Source organism: Onychomys torridus, chromosome 3 (genome assembly GCF_903995425.1).
Source record: "Onychomys torridus chromosome 3, mOncTor1.1, whole genome shotgun sequence".
NCBI classification, from domain to species: Eukaryota; Metazoa; Chordata; class Mammalia; order Rodentia; family Cricetidae; genus Onychomys; species Onychomys torridus.
Genome location: NC_050445.1, coordinates 115,681,361 through 115,698,712, shown reverse-complemented (window position 1 = coordinate 115,698,712; position 17,352 = coordinate 115,681,361). Strand labels below are relative to the sequence as shown.

The following is a 17,352-nucleotide window of genomic DNA, read 5'->3' as shown; positions in this document are numbered from 1 at the left end:
GGGTTTTAAGATGTTGAGGTCCTGAGTGAATGTGCCTGCACAGTTGGATCCCCCAAGTTTGACATCACATTTGAGGGTCTATGATACTCCATCCCTAATTTTTTTTTTTTATTTTTTATTATAACTGGCCTGGGACATTATTACCAGTCATTCTAAGAAACCAGGCATGAAGAATCAGGGCACTTCCAGACAAAGTGGGACAGACACTTGTTGAAATTCTTGAGGCAGCTGCCATGGGAAAGAACCTGCCCTGGATGTCTCTGCAGGCTGCGCATGTGCAGATACGGAGACTTGGAAGGACACTCGGCCTAAATCAGCCCACACGTGGCACTGCGTACTCTCCAGGTTGCCTGGTGCCCTCCCAGCTCCATGGGGCTCTCAGGCGATAGTTCTGCAAAGTCTTTAGTAAAGACTTTAGCAGCTGATTCCAAACCCTGCTTCCAGCTGCAAATTAAATGGGGTTGCACCCTTGCCTGCTATTCTCCTTAAGACCTGATTGGGAAGCGAGGTCTCTGGTCCACTCCCTCTTTTAAAGGGCTTTCATGCCTTGGTCTGGCCTGCTGTCTTGTATGGGGCTTTAATATAAGTGGTGGCAGGCAGGGCAGTGCCCTGGGTCCTGGGTATGACTTCTTCTGGCCCTAGGCTGGCACTCAGCCCTCTGTAGCCACTCCAACACGTTGCTTAGGTGTTCTGAACTCTGATGGCTTCTGGAAGAGAGACCCCAGTCTTGTTAGAGAATTCACCATTTAACTGCAGGGAAGAGACAAATTGTCTTGGTATTCTCACCTGTCCGATGGGGAAGATAAGGACACAGAAAAACCAATAGCCTCCCATTTGTAGGGCAGGGTCAACATACTGTGGGCCTATAGCCAATGTCACTTCTGGACGGCCTGTCGCTCCGCTGTGCCCTGGTGGGTGTCGCATCTGTGACAGACCCTCAGTAGTCCTCCGTGCTGAAGGTGTGGACTCCCTGGCTGCTTGTGGACATTCTTCATGTCCTGTTCTAGGGTACACACCACAGGCACCCGTGGCTACCTACTCCGTTTATAGATGGCTTTGTCCAGCCAGTCTTAGGAGACAAGCTCTATTAGGAACCCGTTTTGAAGAGAACTTGTTTCGGTTGGACTGACTTCAGATGCGTACCAAGGAAAACTCTGTCCCATGTCACCAGTGTTATTCTGATGTCCCTGCAAAGCTGGTGACGAGGAGAGAGTGCAGATGGGGATGGTCTGGAGGGTCATTGGAGGGTGATGCTGGCCAGTGCTCAGCCGCCAGCTCTCCAGGAAAAGCCGAGCCAGGCTCCTCAGTTCAGGCTTGAAGCACATGCTGATGTCTGTGGGGGCAATTCCCAGAAGCGTGTGGGTTTTCTTTGTTTCTTCTTCATCAGTCTCACAAGAGCTTAGACTGGCCTAGAACTCACTCTGACTCAGGCTGCCCTAGAACTCCTGTTCTCTCTGGTCCCAGGTTCCCAAGTGCCGGTGCCTGCGCCGCCACCTCTGTTCTGAATACTAGTTTCTTGAGTTGTAAATGTGGAGAGTTTCTTCTGTTTAATGACTGCCTTGCAAAGTCCCGAGTCTGTAATTGACTCTGGGGTATGAAACAGCTCCGGCACTTGACACTCTGGGATCTCTAGTCCTGTTTGCATGAACAGAGGGGTGGGCAATATTTAGTTCCTGTTAGGGTACCAGGTACCCTTCCCAGCGGCACCAGGTTCTTCGTGCTCTCCTGTCCTGTGGTGGGAGTGGTCTTCCCTGGAGGAAGAGGGCAGCCACTGGTGCTAGGCTACACCTCTCTGCTTGACCAGGCCAATGCAGGAAAGATTCCTGGGGTCTCCCCTGATGGTCCCAACAAGCCCCGGAGGCCTTGCTGCTTCCTCCCTAGCTGCCATGGCGTGGCATCTGAGGCACTGTCCCAGCCATCTAAGCTTTTGATGGCTCTTCTGCCCACCTCTAGCTTTCCTGGCTTTCTCCCTCCCAACTCTCCTCATGGGTGCTGATAGGGTCCTCCAGGATATGAGTTACCAGGGATCCTTTTTGAGGTTGGAACAACCTTCCTGGTGGGCAGTGTGTGGCTCTGAAGGAACCTCAGACATGCTGTTGAGCCTTTTCTAGGTCTTTATCTCATCTAGATGAGGTAGAGGTCCCTTTTGTAGGCATGTCTCCCCAGAACCTGCCCACCTCTTTTTGGTTGAAGGCCTTGGAGGTCAGCCCTGGGCAGGCCCAAGAAGGCTTGGCTTTATCTCCAGGGACATTTGGGGGCACTGTGTAGCATCTCCAAGTCCCAGTTCCTTCTTCTCACTGCCTCAGGCTCCTCCAGGGATCCATGGCCTCCTGCCGGGCAGCAGTGGGTTGGAGGCCGCCCAGTCCCCCCACCCCCAGAGGGAGCCATAGGATCCCATACACAGCTTGCCCTAGGACACAGTGTGTGGCCACAGACGGCGTGGCTGCCAGCCCCAGCCTGGGAGTCTCCGCATGAGCTATGCAGTGAAGAATGTGACTGTGGGAAACCCAATGCCCTAGGCCAACAGGGCTGGGCAGGAATGGGTATGAGGGGTGGACAGGCAGAGACCCCAGCAGTGGCATCCTATGAAGCCTGGCTGTTGACAGGACCCCACTAGGCACACACCCTGCCCCCAGTTTTTCTCATCTGCCAGCACAGCCTTTCTTAGATGCTGCCACCTCTGATTACTCAGTATCTACTCCGGGAAGCCTTTCCAAAAGGGACACTCCAAAAGTCACCTTTGCCCTTCCAATATACAGAGCAGCACATTGGTTACAAAGGCATCCTGGGGCTTCCTCCTGTGGCAGTCAGACCCTGGCCTCCTGAGGAGAGGGAACACTGCTAGCCACATGATTAACTACCTCCTGCCTGGGATTATGGTCCCTGAGCTGCCCATATTGCCCAAGGCAAGGGTATGCTGGGTTTCCTTCCCTGGAGCCTTTTCTGGGGCCAGGTATGTGGGCCAAGGGGGTATGATGGAAAGGTTGTCTGTGCATGCCTTCCTGTGCATGCCTCTCTTCCGAAGACACACTGGTGAGGTAGGGAACTGCTGAAGGCTGACAGCCGGGAAGGTGTCCGTGCTTCTGCAGTGACTAAAATGAAGGAAGATCTTAAAGATAGCAGAGGATGTGCCACATGGGAAGCACAGGCAGTGCAAAGGTCCTGTGGCAGAAGGAAGAAGGTGATGCAAGGCATTTAAGGAAACTGGAGGGGAAGGAGTGGAGGTTTGGTTGAGGAATTGCTTCCCACAGCACTGGAGAATTGACAGTTAATAAATAGACACACTGAATGCCAGGTGTGTGTGTGTGTGTGTGTGTGTGTGTGTGTGTGTGTGTGTGTGTGTTGCATGTATGAAGTGCACTGTTGTATCCAGTGTCCTGACCTGCTTTCCCTTGTGTTCTTGTCACTGTGCCTGTCTTTTTGCTAAGCCCCAAAGGCTTGCTCCTGTGCCGGTCTCCCTAAGCCCAGCCACCCTGTAACAGGTACCTACTGAGGGCTGTGTGGATGTTATCTGGTTTAATTTTTTTAAAACAATCTTTCTAAATGAGGGGTACTACCCCTCTCTTGAGTGACATATGACAGTGTCTGGAGACATTTCAGCAGTCATAACTAAGTGGTACTGATATCTAACTAGGTGACCAGAGATGCTTCAAACATGCTTAGGACACCAGTGACCTCACCACTGGGAATCACCAGAGTGGTCACAAAACCAAAGCTAAACTCCCCATGTCTCTCACAGATGAGAGCCAGGATCTCAGGAACTCGCCACTGGCCATGCCAGCTGCCTTTCCTCAATCCACTCTGGGAACTCCAGGCACAGGGCTTGTCCTTCTGTCTTACCGTAATTGCGCATGGCCTGGGCATGATCCTCAGTGAGCATCATCAGCTAGAACACGAATCTTTACCCTGGTTTCTGTCCTCTGACTTGAAAGTTCCCAGGGTCCAGCTCTGGGGATGGTCCCTGGATTGGAGTACTACACAGTAATGATGGTGAAGGCAGGGTGTTGGCAATTGGCTGACCAATGCCGTGCCTCCTCTCACGTGCGGCCTCAGATGGTGTCTGTTTGGGCTCCTTCCCTCAGCTTGGCCTGAGAATTGCTTTAGCTTTGGTCTTCCCTCTGGAGAAAGGTGCTTTTCAGGAGGGGGCAAGCCTTGTGCCAGGTTAGAGCCACTGGCTCAGGGAATGTTCCTGGGCCTCACTGTGCCAAGCACTGCTGGAGGTGCCCGGTCATTGTGATACACGGAGCTCACACTGAGCTTGATCAGAATATTTGGTATATTAACCAGCATGTTACACGTCAGTGTCGTGGAAGCTGTACAAGGTCTGTGAGATCCCTTAGGGTGTGCGACAGTGCTGTGAGGCGTGTTTCAGAGTGGGTGTCCATGGCCCCTTTGAGAGGTGACGATTTCGGCTTGAGTGGTGTCTGTGGGCTGAGAAAGAGCTCTCAGGATGTGCCTGCTGTTTGAACACGAGTGGGGTGTTAGTGTCAGGATGCCACCCCTCTAGAGTCCCAATTCAGTGCCTCCCGAAGTTGAGCAGGAAAGACAGCTTGCCCCTGTTCCCAGACATTAATGGGGATCTGTTTAGGGAGGGTCAGTGGCCATGAGATGTAAAGACACCGACCAGCTAGCCCCCCGCCCCCGCCCCTGTGTGTGTAGCTGCCCAGTGGGTGAGTCGGAGCCAGTCTGGGCTCTGGGTTGTCTCTGCCTGGCTGTAGGAGTGTATCTGACCTGCCTCTCAAGTGCTTTCCCCCACTAATGCCTGCCCAAACCCGAGACAGGAGAAGGTGAAAGGTAGGACCACACTGGTCCCAGATCAGATGGGGATGGCTGGAGGTCTCCTTGGGAGGCAGGATGGGTCAGAGAACCCAGGCCCCATGGAGGACACTAATAGGCCCTGAGCTAGGCCTGGAATACCTGGCCCAGCCCCTGTGTAAGTCCCAGGGAGGGGAACACCTCTTCTGATCTCAGGCTGCAGGCTCTCCTTGGGAGGCAGGATGGGTCAGAGAACCCAGGCCCCATGGAGGACACTAATAGGCCCTGAGCTAGGCCTGGAATACCTGGCCCAGCCCCTGTGTAAGTCCCAGGGAGGGGAACACCTCTTCTGATCTCAGGCTGCAGGCTCAGTGCTTGCCTATGGACCCAGAAAGTGCTGCCAGAGGCTCAGAGAGGCACTGCGAAGGGGTGGGAAGGGTGATACAAAGTGTGTGTGCACTGGAAGCTCTGCAAACAGTGATGCATTGTGAGTCCGGTAAGGTGGGCAACTTCCCACAACTGCATGTACTCACCTGTGTGTGGCTAGGCTGGGGACAAGGGGCTGGAGTCCTGCACTGTCCATCCCTAGAAACGCTTGCTCACTGCTCCTCACTTCAGCAGTGGTAGGAGCATCAGGGTGTGTGTATGTGTGTGTGTGTGTGTGTGTGTGTGTGTGTGTGTGTGTGTTGCATGTATGAAGTGCACTGTTGTGCCCAGTGTCCTGACCTGCTTTCCCTTGTGTTCTTGTCACTGTGCCTGTCTTTTCGCTAAGCCCCTAAGGCTTGCTCCTGTGCCGGTCTCCCTAAGCCCAGACACCCTGTAACTGGTAGGGGAGCCCTATGGCAATCAGATGCTGGACTCAGTGCCTGTTCTGGAAACAGGGTACCAGTGTAGCAGGGCACAGGCCAAGTGCTTTGCTTCTCCTGAGGGGACCCCAGGACTCTTGGGATCTATTCCTGCCTGGGAGGCAGGATCCTAGTTGTGACTGGGTCTTAACCTGTCTATTGTGTAACACCCTCTGTGTTATTCTGTGTATGTGTGTGATGTGTGTATTGGGGTGGTGTGTGTGTATGTGAGGGAGTGGTGTTTGGTGTGTGTGTGTGTGTGTGTGTGTGTGTGTGTGTGTGTGTGTGTGTGTGAGAGAGAGAGAGAGAGAGAGAGAGAGAGAGAGAGAGAGAGAGAGAGAGGAGTGGTGTGTGTGTTGCGGTGGTGTGTGTGTGTGTGTGTGTGAGGGAGTGGTGTTTGGTGTGTGTGTGTGTAGTCTGGAAATCAACCTCAGGGGGTGTTCCTCAGGAGCCAACTATCTTTTTTTTTTTTTTTTAAAGACAGAGTTTCTCACTGGCCTAGGGCTTGCAATTAGGCTAGGCTGCCGGTCTCTCCTGGCACTGGGATACAGATGTGGGCTACCACATCTGGCATTTTTATGTGGGTTCTAAAGATCAAATTCACATCTTCATGGGCAAGCACTTTACTGACTGGGCCACTCTGGAATAATTCTGAACAAATGGGAGTGTATGTAAGAACATCACCTCCAGCCTGGCTACATACGGTATAGCTTATGGCATCCTCCCCACAGCCTGTGCCTTACTTCCTTCAGATCAGGACTTGCATTCTTTGAGCACATACTGTGTGCCAGGTGGTATCCTAAGCACTACTTGTCTATCTTAATAGGCACAGCAACTTTCTCAACTGAGCACTGTATAATTATCTCTGATATACAAAAATTGACTCAGAGAAGTTAAGCAACTTGTCTGAAGTCACAGAGAGTTAGTGACAGGCAGCATCAGAATTCAAGTGATCCAGTTTTAGAGCCACATCGAAACTGTGGACAAAGGAAGTGGAGGGGTGCCACTGTACGCTCCTTGTCTGCAGGGGAGGTGCCCAGTGGTGAGCATCAGAGCCCATGCAGCTGCAGCAGGGCCTTGATGCATATCCTGGGACAGCAGAGGAACATGTTCCTCCTGCTTGCGTGGTGTGGGCCTTTTTCAAGGACAGAACATGTGGGGAGCATGGCCTGCCTGAAGCCCATGGGTTGAGGGCAGCAAGCCTCAGTGTCAGGTGGGAGAGATGGGGCAGATTGCTCACTCTGACCCTCAGCTATGACTCTCTGAAGGACTCACACCCAGAGCTGCTTCTGGCTTGGAGGTCTGTGTGTCCAGAGTAGGAGGACTGGCATCCAGGGGCTACTTGGAACAGAAATCCAGGGTCAATTTTCTGCTGTGCTCTGTGTCCCCAGGGTGGCATGGTGGATGACAGGAGTGAAGATTCCATGTCCGTTTCTACCCTGAGCTTCGGCGTTAACAGACCCACAATCTCCTGCATCTTTGACTGTAAGTTACACTTGATGGCATCCGAGTGTGTATGTACAACGTCACACTTGGAGTGGTGTTCCATAGTCAGGAGTGTGTATGTTGAGGGCTTTTAGGGTAGCCAGGTCTTTTTGTATGTGTGCCTATGAACATGTGGTCATTGGTGTCTGTGTGTTGGAGATGGGGGTGTGTGCATTCAGGTTCCTGACACCATGAGTTTGGCTCCCTTCCCCTCTTCCCCTGTCTCTCTCCTTGGGATTGGATAAGCTCAGAAGATGCAAGCTGCTGCCTCTGAGCTAGACTATGTCCTCCTAACTGGAAGAGGCTCACTCTGCATGATGGCTGTTGCCATTTCCATATCCAGCCCTTAGCAACCCTATTTATCACATGGCATCTCTGTTTCCTCCTGAGTGAAGATGGGAACCGCTACCATCTGCGTTGCTACCTGTACCAGGCCCGAGACCTGCCGGCCATGGACAAAGACTCCTTCTCGGGTAGGTGGACAAAGGGGAGGAGCTGGAGCTCCCAATGGAAGGACTCAAAGTGTGTGCTGTGGTTGGCAGGATCCTTGCTTGAGTCTTGACTGAAATGAGTGCTAGATACTGTTGCCAGGTCCCCGTGCCTCCTGCTCATCAGGACAGCTGCTCCTCACGTGAGACCTTAGCAGGATTTGACTTAGCTGATTGCCCCTTCCTTCCCAGGGGCCATTCTTCATCAGATCCCCAGTGATGTCTTTCTCTCTGTAGATCACTCTGTGCAGACCCAGCTCCCTGAGGCCCCTACCTTCCCAGACCCAGATCCCTGAGGTCCCTGCCCTCCCAGATCCAGCTTCTGGAGGTCTGATCCATCCTAGACCCAGAACCCAGGCCCTGATGTTCCTAGACCCAGCTGCTGTATTGCCTGCTTGGCCTGGGGTCCTTCATGAAAGACAGTTCCGTACATCTTTGCTTCAGTAGCATGCTTGCTCTGCTCTTTCTTATCCAGGTCACTCAGTTTCCTGCCCTCCTTGTTCCCTTCCACACTGCCCCAAACTTAACAGGACTTCTTACTCCCTTGTTTGGAAGCATAGACCCTGACAGATGCACCTGCCATGCTTGCCCTATCAGATGAGCCTTTGGAGGTGTGGGGCCTGTGGTCCCACCAGTTTCATCTTTGCTTGCTTTGTTACCCATGAGCCCCAGCCCCACCAGCTTTGATCCACAATTGCAAGCCTCCTGCATGTGCCTGGCCTTGGCATTTAATTCCTTCTCAACCTAGAATGCATTTCTTCCTCAATTTCAACTTCAGGACCCAGACCACATGTCCTCTGATTCCCCCAAGCTGAGTTGGCCACTCCTTCCCTGCTGCTTGACACCTCTCCATTACAGTTCTCTGCGCCCTTATCCATTGTGAGGCTCAGCTGTGGTCTGTCCACTGCTGTCTTCCCATGATCTGGGTGCTCACACAGGGACGTGCCTTGTTTTCCCTCTGAACCTTTGGTGCTGGACATCAAGCACCAGGGTGTACATAGGCAGATACTGGCAGTCAGGTGTCTCACCTAGAGAGATACAATAGTAATCTGCTGTAGTCAATCATTCTTTTGCTGGGAACTCTGCAACCTAGGGCCTGCTGATGACCACGGGACATGTCAAAGCATATGGCAGGAAGCCTATGACATAGTTTACCCAAGGGAGCACTGTTCCTATCTTGGGCCCTGGGTGGGCTCTGCATCCCATCCAGTACTTGCCCCAAGAGAGGTAGAGAAAGCCCTACTGTGAACAACAGCCTGAACTTGCTCAGGCTGCCACCCTCCTCTGTGGCTGTGCATGCTGTTGCTCACACACCTGATGCCTTCAGTGATCCTAAAATTTCTGGCTACCTGAGGTAGAGCCTCCTAGCCTGTTGGATGGCATCCTATCCTCAGGCTGCAGTGAACAGATGGGGGCAGTCAGTGGTTGGATTGATGGATGGGTTAACAAATGACACTCAGCTAGGCTCTGCACTCTTCAGACCATTAAATCCTAGCTCAATTCCGAGGTGGTCCCTGGAAATACTGAGTGTCATTTTCTGCCACTTTCTTCCTGCCACTTCCACGGGAGCACCTCCAGTGTTTGCTCCTGAAGCCATGCTGCTGCTGTTCTTCAGCAGGTTGGAAGTATTGCCCTACAGTTTTATCAGTGCTAAGAAGGTGTCAGAAGCCCCAAGCCCTCAGCCCGCAGCCCGCAGCCTGTAGCACTCACCAGGGCTCTGCCCTGCTAGCCTGTCTGCTGAGACAACCTTTGCCTTTGTTCTCTTGCTCAGTTCATTATTTGAGACTCAGCTTAGGAATGCTCACCACTTCTCTGGAGGATCTTGGCCACTGCATCAGCTCTAGGTCCTGCATGTATGTCTGTCTGCATCTCAGCATCTTCTCTGGATTAAATGCATGACAGCAACCAGGCTGCTTTCCTTTTTATGTCCCCAGTGCTCAGCACAGGGCCTGGTTTAGAGGAGATGTTCAATGAGAATCTGTCTAGATGGCCAATGGGTAGATGAATGAATGGATAGATGGATGGGTGGATGGATGGATGGATGGATGGGTGGGTGGATGGATGGATGGATGGATGGGTGGGTGGATGGATGGATGGATGGATGGATAGGTGGATAGAGAGTAGACGGATGGATAGATGGGTGAATAAATTAATGGATAGATGAGAGGATGGGAGGATGGATGGATGAACAGGCAGATGAGTGGGTAGATGGGTAGATGGATGAGTGGATGGACATATGGATGGATGGATGGATGGATGGATAAGTAGGTTGATGGGTGGATGGATGGAGAGGTAGATGAATTGGTGAACAGATGGATGATAGATAGATGGGTGAACAGATGGATAAATGGGTAGATGGATGGGTATATGTATGTATGTATGTATGTATGTATGTATGTATGTATGTATACATGTATGTATGTATACATGTATGTATGTATACATGTATGTATGTATACATGTATGTGTGTATGTATACATGTGTGTGTGTGTGTATGTATGTATGTATGTATGTATAATGATGGAAGAATAAACAGACTTGCCCATTGTCTGCATTGGTCTGAGGAAGAATGTTCTCTAGTATGGAAACCTGAATGGAAATTTGAGATGGCTCTGCAGTGACACCAGTGTAAGTTTTTATTTTGTCTTCCTCGTGGATGGGTATTTGTAGCTAAGTGAATAACAACCCCTGGCTCCCCCTGCCCCCAGCTCCTATTACCTGCCCCCTTCACAGGCCTGTCTGAGTTATACCTAAGTACATGGCTTCCCAGCAGGACTGCTGCTCTCTGTGTGGGACCTTCAGTGTCCACACGCTTACATGAGGAGGGACTGTTTGGACCCTGTTGGCTACAAGCACAGCCAGAGGTAGACAGTGAGGAGTCCAGGCTGGACAGACACCTGGCCCTGACATGAGGGGCCCAGGGCTGGGCCCAAGCAAGATTCAGAGCCAGAGCTAGGCCTGTGCTCCATGCAAGCACATGGCCACTCTGACTGGAGCAGTGGGCAGAGAGGTGTGTGGCTGGGAGCTGGGCTGCTGGAGGTGTGCCACACAGCAAGGCTGGCCTTGCCTAGGTTGGGAGATGGCAGGGGGAACATGAGGAAGAGGATGACAAGAGGAAGAAGATGGGAAAAAGGGGCCAGCTTGCTTTGATGGCAGAGGCCTGGGCCCCATTCTTACTGAATATACCATCTGGCAGGAACATATACCATCTTGGGGAGGTGATATGTGTGTTTATACAGCAAAGTTGTGTGTGTGTGTGGTAAGGTGGTATGTGTATACGTGTGTGCATTAAGGTGGTGTGTATGTGGTAAGATGATGTGTGGTAAGGGTGTGTGTGTGTGTGTGTGTGTGTGTGTGTGTGTGTGTGTGCACGTGTGGTATGGTAGTATGCATGTGGTAAGGTGGTATATGCATTTGGTAAGGTAATGTGTGTGGTAAAGCATGCATGTGGTAAGGTAGTATGTATGTATATGTGGTAAGGTTGGTTGGTATGTGTGTGGTGAAGTGGTGTATACATGTGGTAAGGTGGTATGTGTGTATGTGGTAAGGTAGTATGTATATTTATTATAGGTATGTGTAGATATGTCAGTGTTAGATGTGTGTGTGTGTGTGTGTGTGTGTGTGTGTGTGTGTATGTGTTAAGCTGCTATGCATGTACACATGTGTGGGACGTGTATTACTGAAGACACAGTTGGCAGGTGACATGGAGGAGCCCTGAGAAAGTAATGGGGACCTTCACACTCACGGTGGGCTGGGATGTGGGCAGCTCTCAGGCTCAGGCTAATTTGGAGCTCACTGCTCCACTTATGGTCTTGAGGCTGCCATGAAGGTGGAAACACGGTCCCAGAATTAGAGCAGCAAATTATGGCCCGGTCCGAAGGGGAGTGTGTAATTTCTGCAGCTGCATGGAGCTTGGCACTATGTTTAGCTGCGTGTGTTCCTTCTGCTCTGATGACCTGCCTGAAACCTCGCACCTTCTTTAAAAAGGAACACTTTCAAAATAACAGTGAGGCCGCTGAGGGGTCAGAGCATGATGGTGAGGGACAGAGGCATCTTTGGCCATCTGGGGGCTGCTGGAGAAACTCACCCGTCTGTTCTGGAAGGTCCTACTGTACCCAATATTGGCCAGCAGCCCTGGCTGGTTGCCATTTAATCTGCCACCCTTCCCAGGCTTGGGCTCTGGAGCTCCTCAGTGATGCTTTCTACACAGAGGCTGGGGGTCAGAACCCCACTCCGGGTCTCAACAGGGTCTCTCCTCATTTCTGCCCTACACGCCACCTCTCTTCTTGCACAGGAAGGGAGTCTAGCCTGGGCTCCTCTTTTTCAGGATCCTCTTGGAGCCTCTGGATCATTGAAGAGGGAGGCTGGTGCTGGTGGCTGTGGGTCCCCACTGGCCCCGGCTTCTCACCTCCCATTTCCCCTGTGGGCAGGGCCTGTTTTCTGTCCCCATCCCCAGATCTGCTGTTTCCTTCTTCCTCTGCCCCCTGCCCTGCTTTGTCCACCCTTTTTGGCTGTTCACTCACCTGAGCCCTAACCTCTCTTCCTGGCCCCTTGCCATGGCCTCCAAGCATGTTTGAGGCTCTCTTCTAAGACATCAGATTACAGTCCTAGAGATACCAACCGAGGGTTTGTGGTGGGAAGTCATTTCCAGGGCAGGCAGCAGGGGTGTACTGTGAGACTCCTTCAGCTTCCTTCCTGTAGGCCTGGGGAGCCGTGTGGTCCCCAGCTCCTGGAGAATGGAAGCTGAGGATCTTGACCGTGCTTGGCTTCCCTACCCAGCAGGTCTGGGTATGTTAGTGACAGAAGGAGCAGATGGTGAGGACTGGAAATGTCTCTGGAGCAGGCAGATTTGAGAAAGGCAGAGAGAGTGGCTGAGTAGGTGGCACCTGAGCTGGGGCAGCAAAGGCAATTAGGTTGCAGCCGGAGAGCAAACGCCTGGTGAGGTCTTCATCACATTTAGACTTTTCTCCTTGTCACTCTGGGTCATTGTCGTTCAGGGAGGTCATAGAGCTATCCAAGGTCATGTAAATGGTTGTTGGGTTGTGGGGCCAGGTGTGTCCAACTGGGGACAGCAAAGTCTTCACACAGCTGGCGCAGAGGGTTCCTGAAGGGAAAAGGGGGGCGGGGAGAGCCCTACTCCCTCAGAGCTGGCCAACCTTCCCTGTCACAGGTCCTCAAATTCCCTGTCACAGGTCCTCAAATCTTGTCCTCAAATCCTGTCACTAACTGGCCTGTTTAATTTGTAGCTCACAGATGGGCTGTCAAGCTTGGCCCCCACTAACCTGAGGTCTTCTCCGTCCAGTCCTCATGTAGGTATTGTTCATTATTTGTTGGCTCCATTTTCCTTGCACAGATCTGGGATAAGGAAGAGAGGAGACATTCCTGAGCATGGCATAACCATGGGCGGGGGTGGGGGGTAGGGGGGTGAGGGGGAGGTCCTGGTTGTAGTTCCTAAATCTCTGCCTCTGATCAATGTCCTGCTCCTCCTGAGCCTTACTTCAGTCCTGGTTACCCAGGTGGGCTGGGCTTTGGTGTGGCTGTGAGGGACAGAAGAAGCAGGCGTGTCCCTAGCTTCAACTCTGCCCTTTGGGACTTAGGCCCAAGAAGTTTCTTCAGATGGCAGCCACTAGCCTTCCTTGTTATTCCCAACACGAGTGTGTGTGTGTGTGTGTGTGTGTGTGTGTGTGTGTGTGTGTGTGTGTGTGGCTGAGGACTCCTGGTGGGTTCTGGTGTATCCTGCCTGAGGTCCAAGTGGTTGGGCCAATGGCAGCACTGTGGTGCCCATCCGGGCTACTTTCTTTCTGCCTCTGCTGATCTACAAGGGCCAGGCTTCTTTCTGAATTATCTTTTGTAGGAATACAGAAAACAGAGTGTGCAGGGCAGAGGGAAAGCTGTCCATGTCTCCCTTTGCTGCTAGGACTGTTTAGACACGCCTGTTTTTAGGTTTCTTTTATGTACTTGTTTATACTTGGAGTTTTACGATGTTAGAATCATGTTGCGTTTTCTTATCATCTGCATTAAAAAGCTTAAAAACACAGTGTGATTGCTCTCCCACTTGATAGTTTATATTTTAAAGATGGCCGAATGTCACCCGGGCCCTCTGGAAGTGCTAACTAATTGCTGGACACTTGATTTGTTAATCCTCGCTCCTGTTCTCCTTACATCCCTAGAAATCTTAGTTTACTATCTTGTAGGTCAGGTCATTTAATTTATTCCTAGGGATTTTGCGGCCTTTATTATTATCCTCAGTAGAATATCTTTCTTTTTTGTGACTATAATTCTTGCTAGGAAATCCCCCTCCGTTCCCCTCCCCCTTCCTCTCCTCCCTCTCTTCTGTGCCAGGAATTAAGCCCAGGACCCTCTGCATGCTAGGCAAGTGCTATAACCCCGAGCTACGCCCCAGCTCCCGAAACACCACTTTTGTATACTTACATTGTGACTATCTCTTTATTAAGCCCTTTCCTCAGTCCTTGTTGATTGGAGAAAATTTCTAGATGGCTAAGACTGTTCAAACAAGCCTGACTTTATTCCTCAAAGCTGTGTCTTTATTATTCCCCATTTCGGAATAATATTTGACAGAAGAGCTGGCACTGAGCAAAGTTATTTGGCCATTAATTTATGAGAACGGCTCTGTTATTTTCTGTTAGTTACAGTAACAACTACCTGTTTCACATCGTCTTGGCTTTGTCAAGATTTGGCCTTTTATTGTCAGCTTTCTAATTGCTTAAAATTGGGACACAGCCTGGGGAGGTGGCCCAGTGGGTAAGAGTGCTTGACCCACAAGCCTGAGGACCAGAGTTCAAATTCTCAGCATCCACATAAAAAGCCAGGCATGGCCACGTGTGCCTATAACCCGTGTGGGGGGTGTGGCGAGCAGAGACAAGAGGATTTCCCGGGGCTGATTGGTGGCCAGCTTAGCTCCAGCTTCAGTGAGAGACTCCACGTCAAGGGAATAAGGTGGAGGGTGGTAGAACAGGATACCTGATGCCTTTCTTCAGCCTCCACATGAGTACATGGGCTTGTATACCTGCACATACATGTGTGCATTCCCCTCCCCCACAACACACAAAGGAAAAGTAAGTATTCAAGCTTATCAATATCATTTGGTATTTAAGAAGATGATGCTTTTCTTTACATTATTCTGGTAATATAAAGCACAATGGCCCATGTTCATGGGGTCAACCCAAGCCTTGCTGTCTGTCAAGGGTTCCTAGCTGACTCAGGCTGAAGTCTTCTTTTCCCAGAAAAACGGGTGATCGGTCAGCTGGCTGGTTGGACAAGTTGGTTAGACTGGATCATGAAGCTCCTGCTATGGAACACTGACATGCAGGCTCCCCCACCCCCCCCCCCACCTCCGCTCCCCACCAGTGCGCATGCTCATCTCCCAGTCATTTGCCACAGGCCAAGCTCTCTTTGGCTCTGACTGTGCTGAATGGAGGGCTGTTATCCTTTCATTTAAAACCACGGCCAACATGTAATGTCTCTGATTTTTTTGTTTTGTTTTGTTTTTTTGTTTTTTGAGACAGGATTTCCCTGTGTAGCTTTGCGCATTTTCCTGGAGCTCACTTGGTAGTCCAGGCTGGCCTCACAGAGATCCACCTGGCTCTGCCTCCCGAGTGCTGGGATTAAAGGTGTGTGCCGCCACCACCACCCGGCTAATGTCTGTGATTTTTAGCCTTTAGTTTATTAATGTTTGAGAAGACTGTAATGATGCTACAAAAACATTGGAGTGTGGAGATCTTTGAAAATTTAAGATCTGTCTGCCATTTTGTATGCCATTTTGTTTGCATTTTTTAAAAAAAGCTGAAAGCATTCAATTCTAATTTTATAGTTTTTTTTGTTTTGTTTTGTTTTTGTCATATTTGTGTTGTTACATTGTTAGTGCAGCTGGCATGAAGAGGTTGGAAGCAGACACAGTTGACCATGGTCACAAACACAGCTGACCGTGTTGCAAACAGAGCTTGCTTGCCAGGAGCTGCAGAGGGTATGCAGGAGCATCTGCAAGCCTTCAGCTGGCGCTGACCTTTATGTAGCAGACTGTGGAGGGTGTCTGTCCATCCCGGACTAGAGAAATTCTCATACACCTTTGAGTCAGACTTGCTGCTACTTCTTTAGGATTTCTGTACCTTTGCTAGTGTTGCTTGGGATGTCTTAATTCAGCTTTGATGCCAGAGTTACACCAGCTCCCCATATGTCTTCCACACCTGCCACTACTGCCTCTGCTGGGGAGCAGTCACTGCGGCCTGAGGATGGACTTTTTAAATCTCTCTCCCACCTCCCTCCCTCTCTCTGCGTATGTGTTTACATTATAGGCTAGATCTGCATATGAAGGAGAACATGCGGTTTTTCTCATTCTGAGCTTGAATCACCTCACTCACTTAATGCCATACTTTCCAGATTCATCCATTTTCCTGAAAGTGATTTTATTCTTCTTTGTAGCCAAATAAAACTCCATCCTGTAGATGTACCACATTTTCATGACCTTCTTGTTCTTTAGTGGTGCATTTCCCAGTTAGTTGTTATTCGTATGTAAATGAAATCAGCCCTTATACATGCTGGTCTTATTTTCAGAAACTTCGCTAAGATTCTTATTAATTCTCCTGACTCAAGTGTTCTGAGTTTTAGTCAGTTATATAATTTGTAACTAATCATTTTTTGTGTGTTTTTAAATCTTTGTTGTTTCCTTTCCTGCTTTATTGCACTGACTAGGACCTCTAGGAGGGTGTTTTATGTGATTAATTATTGAAAGTATTCTTTTCTGATCCTGTTTTTTTTTTTAATGAATAGTTTTGCCTCACAGAGGAATATGAAACTTATGAGCTGAATGATGATGAGATAGTTAATGTTCACTATCAGGAATGCTGCTTTATTGAATGCTTTTCATGCAGCTGTTGAAATGGTCATGTGATTTTTCTCCTTTGTCCTGTTCTTGTGCAGCATTTCCACTTATGTTCCTTTTCTGGCAGTTCTGAAGCAGCTTCACATGTCTGAAACATGGCACCCTGGCCTCTCTTTTTCTGTGTGGCCAGATTCCATCTGCAGAGATTTAGTTCTTTCCATCTTTCTTTGTTTTTTCTGTGTGTAGCCCTGGCTGTCCCGGAACTCACAGAGATCTGCCTGCTTCTGCTTCCCAAGTGCTGGGATTTAAGGCATGTGCTTGGCCCCAGGATTTCTTTTTGCCTCAGTTTTGGTGATGGCTGACTGCTTGAGATGTCTTCCTTATTGCCATTCAGGCTTCAGTGTCTAGGTAACAGTCATCTTGTGAGGAGCTTGGGTGAGAATGAACTTTCTCTGGTCTCCAAGAAGACAGAGTAAGCCTGGCATCATCGCTGCCTGTGTTTGGCAAACTCACTTGTAAAGCTGTCTAGACTTAGCATTCTTCTTGGGATATTTTAAACTGCTGTTGTAATTGTAAGAATCTTTATAGGACCTCTGAGATTTTTGGCTTCTAGGTGAGTCACTTTTGGTGATTTATGTTTTATAGGAATGTATCCATTTCCTCCCCAAATACTGGCATAGCAATGTTTTGTAATGCCCTCTCAATTTTTCTAGTTTCTCTTCTCCATCAAGCCATGTTGCCTTTATTCCCAGGGTTTTATTTTATTATTCTTGTCACTCGTTATCAGATTATTTTAATCATTTTCAAAGGATCAACTTTTGAGCTGATCTTCCATTTTGTTTCCTTATTTCCTAGCTGATTAATATTTTTATTATTTCCTTCCTCCTAGTTGGGGTGTTTATTATATTTTTAACCTCTATGTAAACATTGAAGGCTATA

The 17,352-nt window shown here is 49.9% G+C and overlaps 1 protein-coding gene across 1 annotated transcript in view; it reads left to right on the top strand.

Annotated features, from left to right (window-relative positions):
- Dysf (dysferlin) overlaps positions 1-17,352 on the top strand; it is a 189,173-nt gene that overhangs the window by 117,155 nt on the left and 54,666 nt on the right. Inside the window, exons 32-33 of the mRNA XM_036181918.1 lie at positions 6,992-7,085; positions 7,481-7,558. Coding sequence (XP_036037811.1) covers positions 6,992-7,085; positions 7,481-7,558 — 172 coding nt within the window. The remainder of the gene's footprint in view (positions 1-6,991; positions 7,086-7,480; positions 7,559-17,352) is intronic.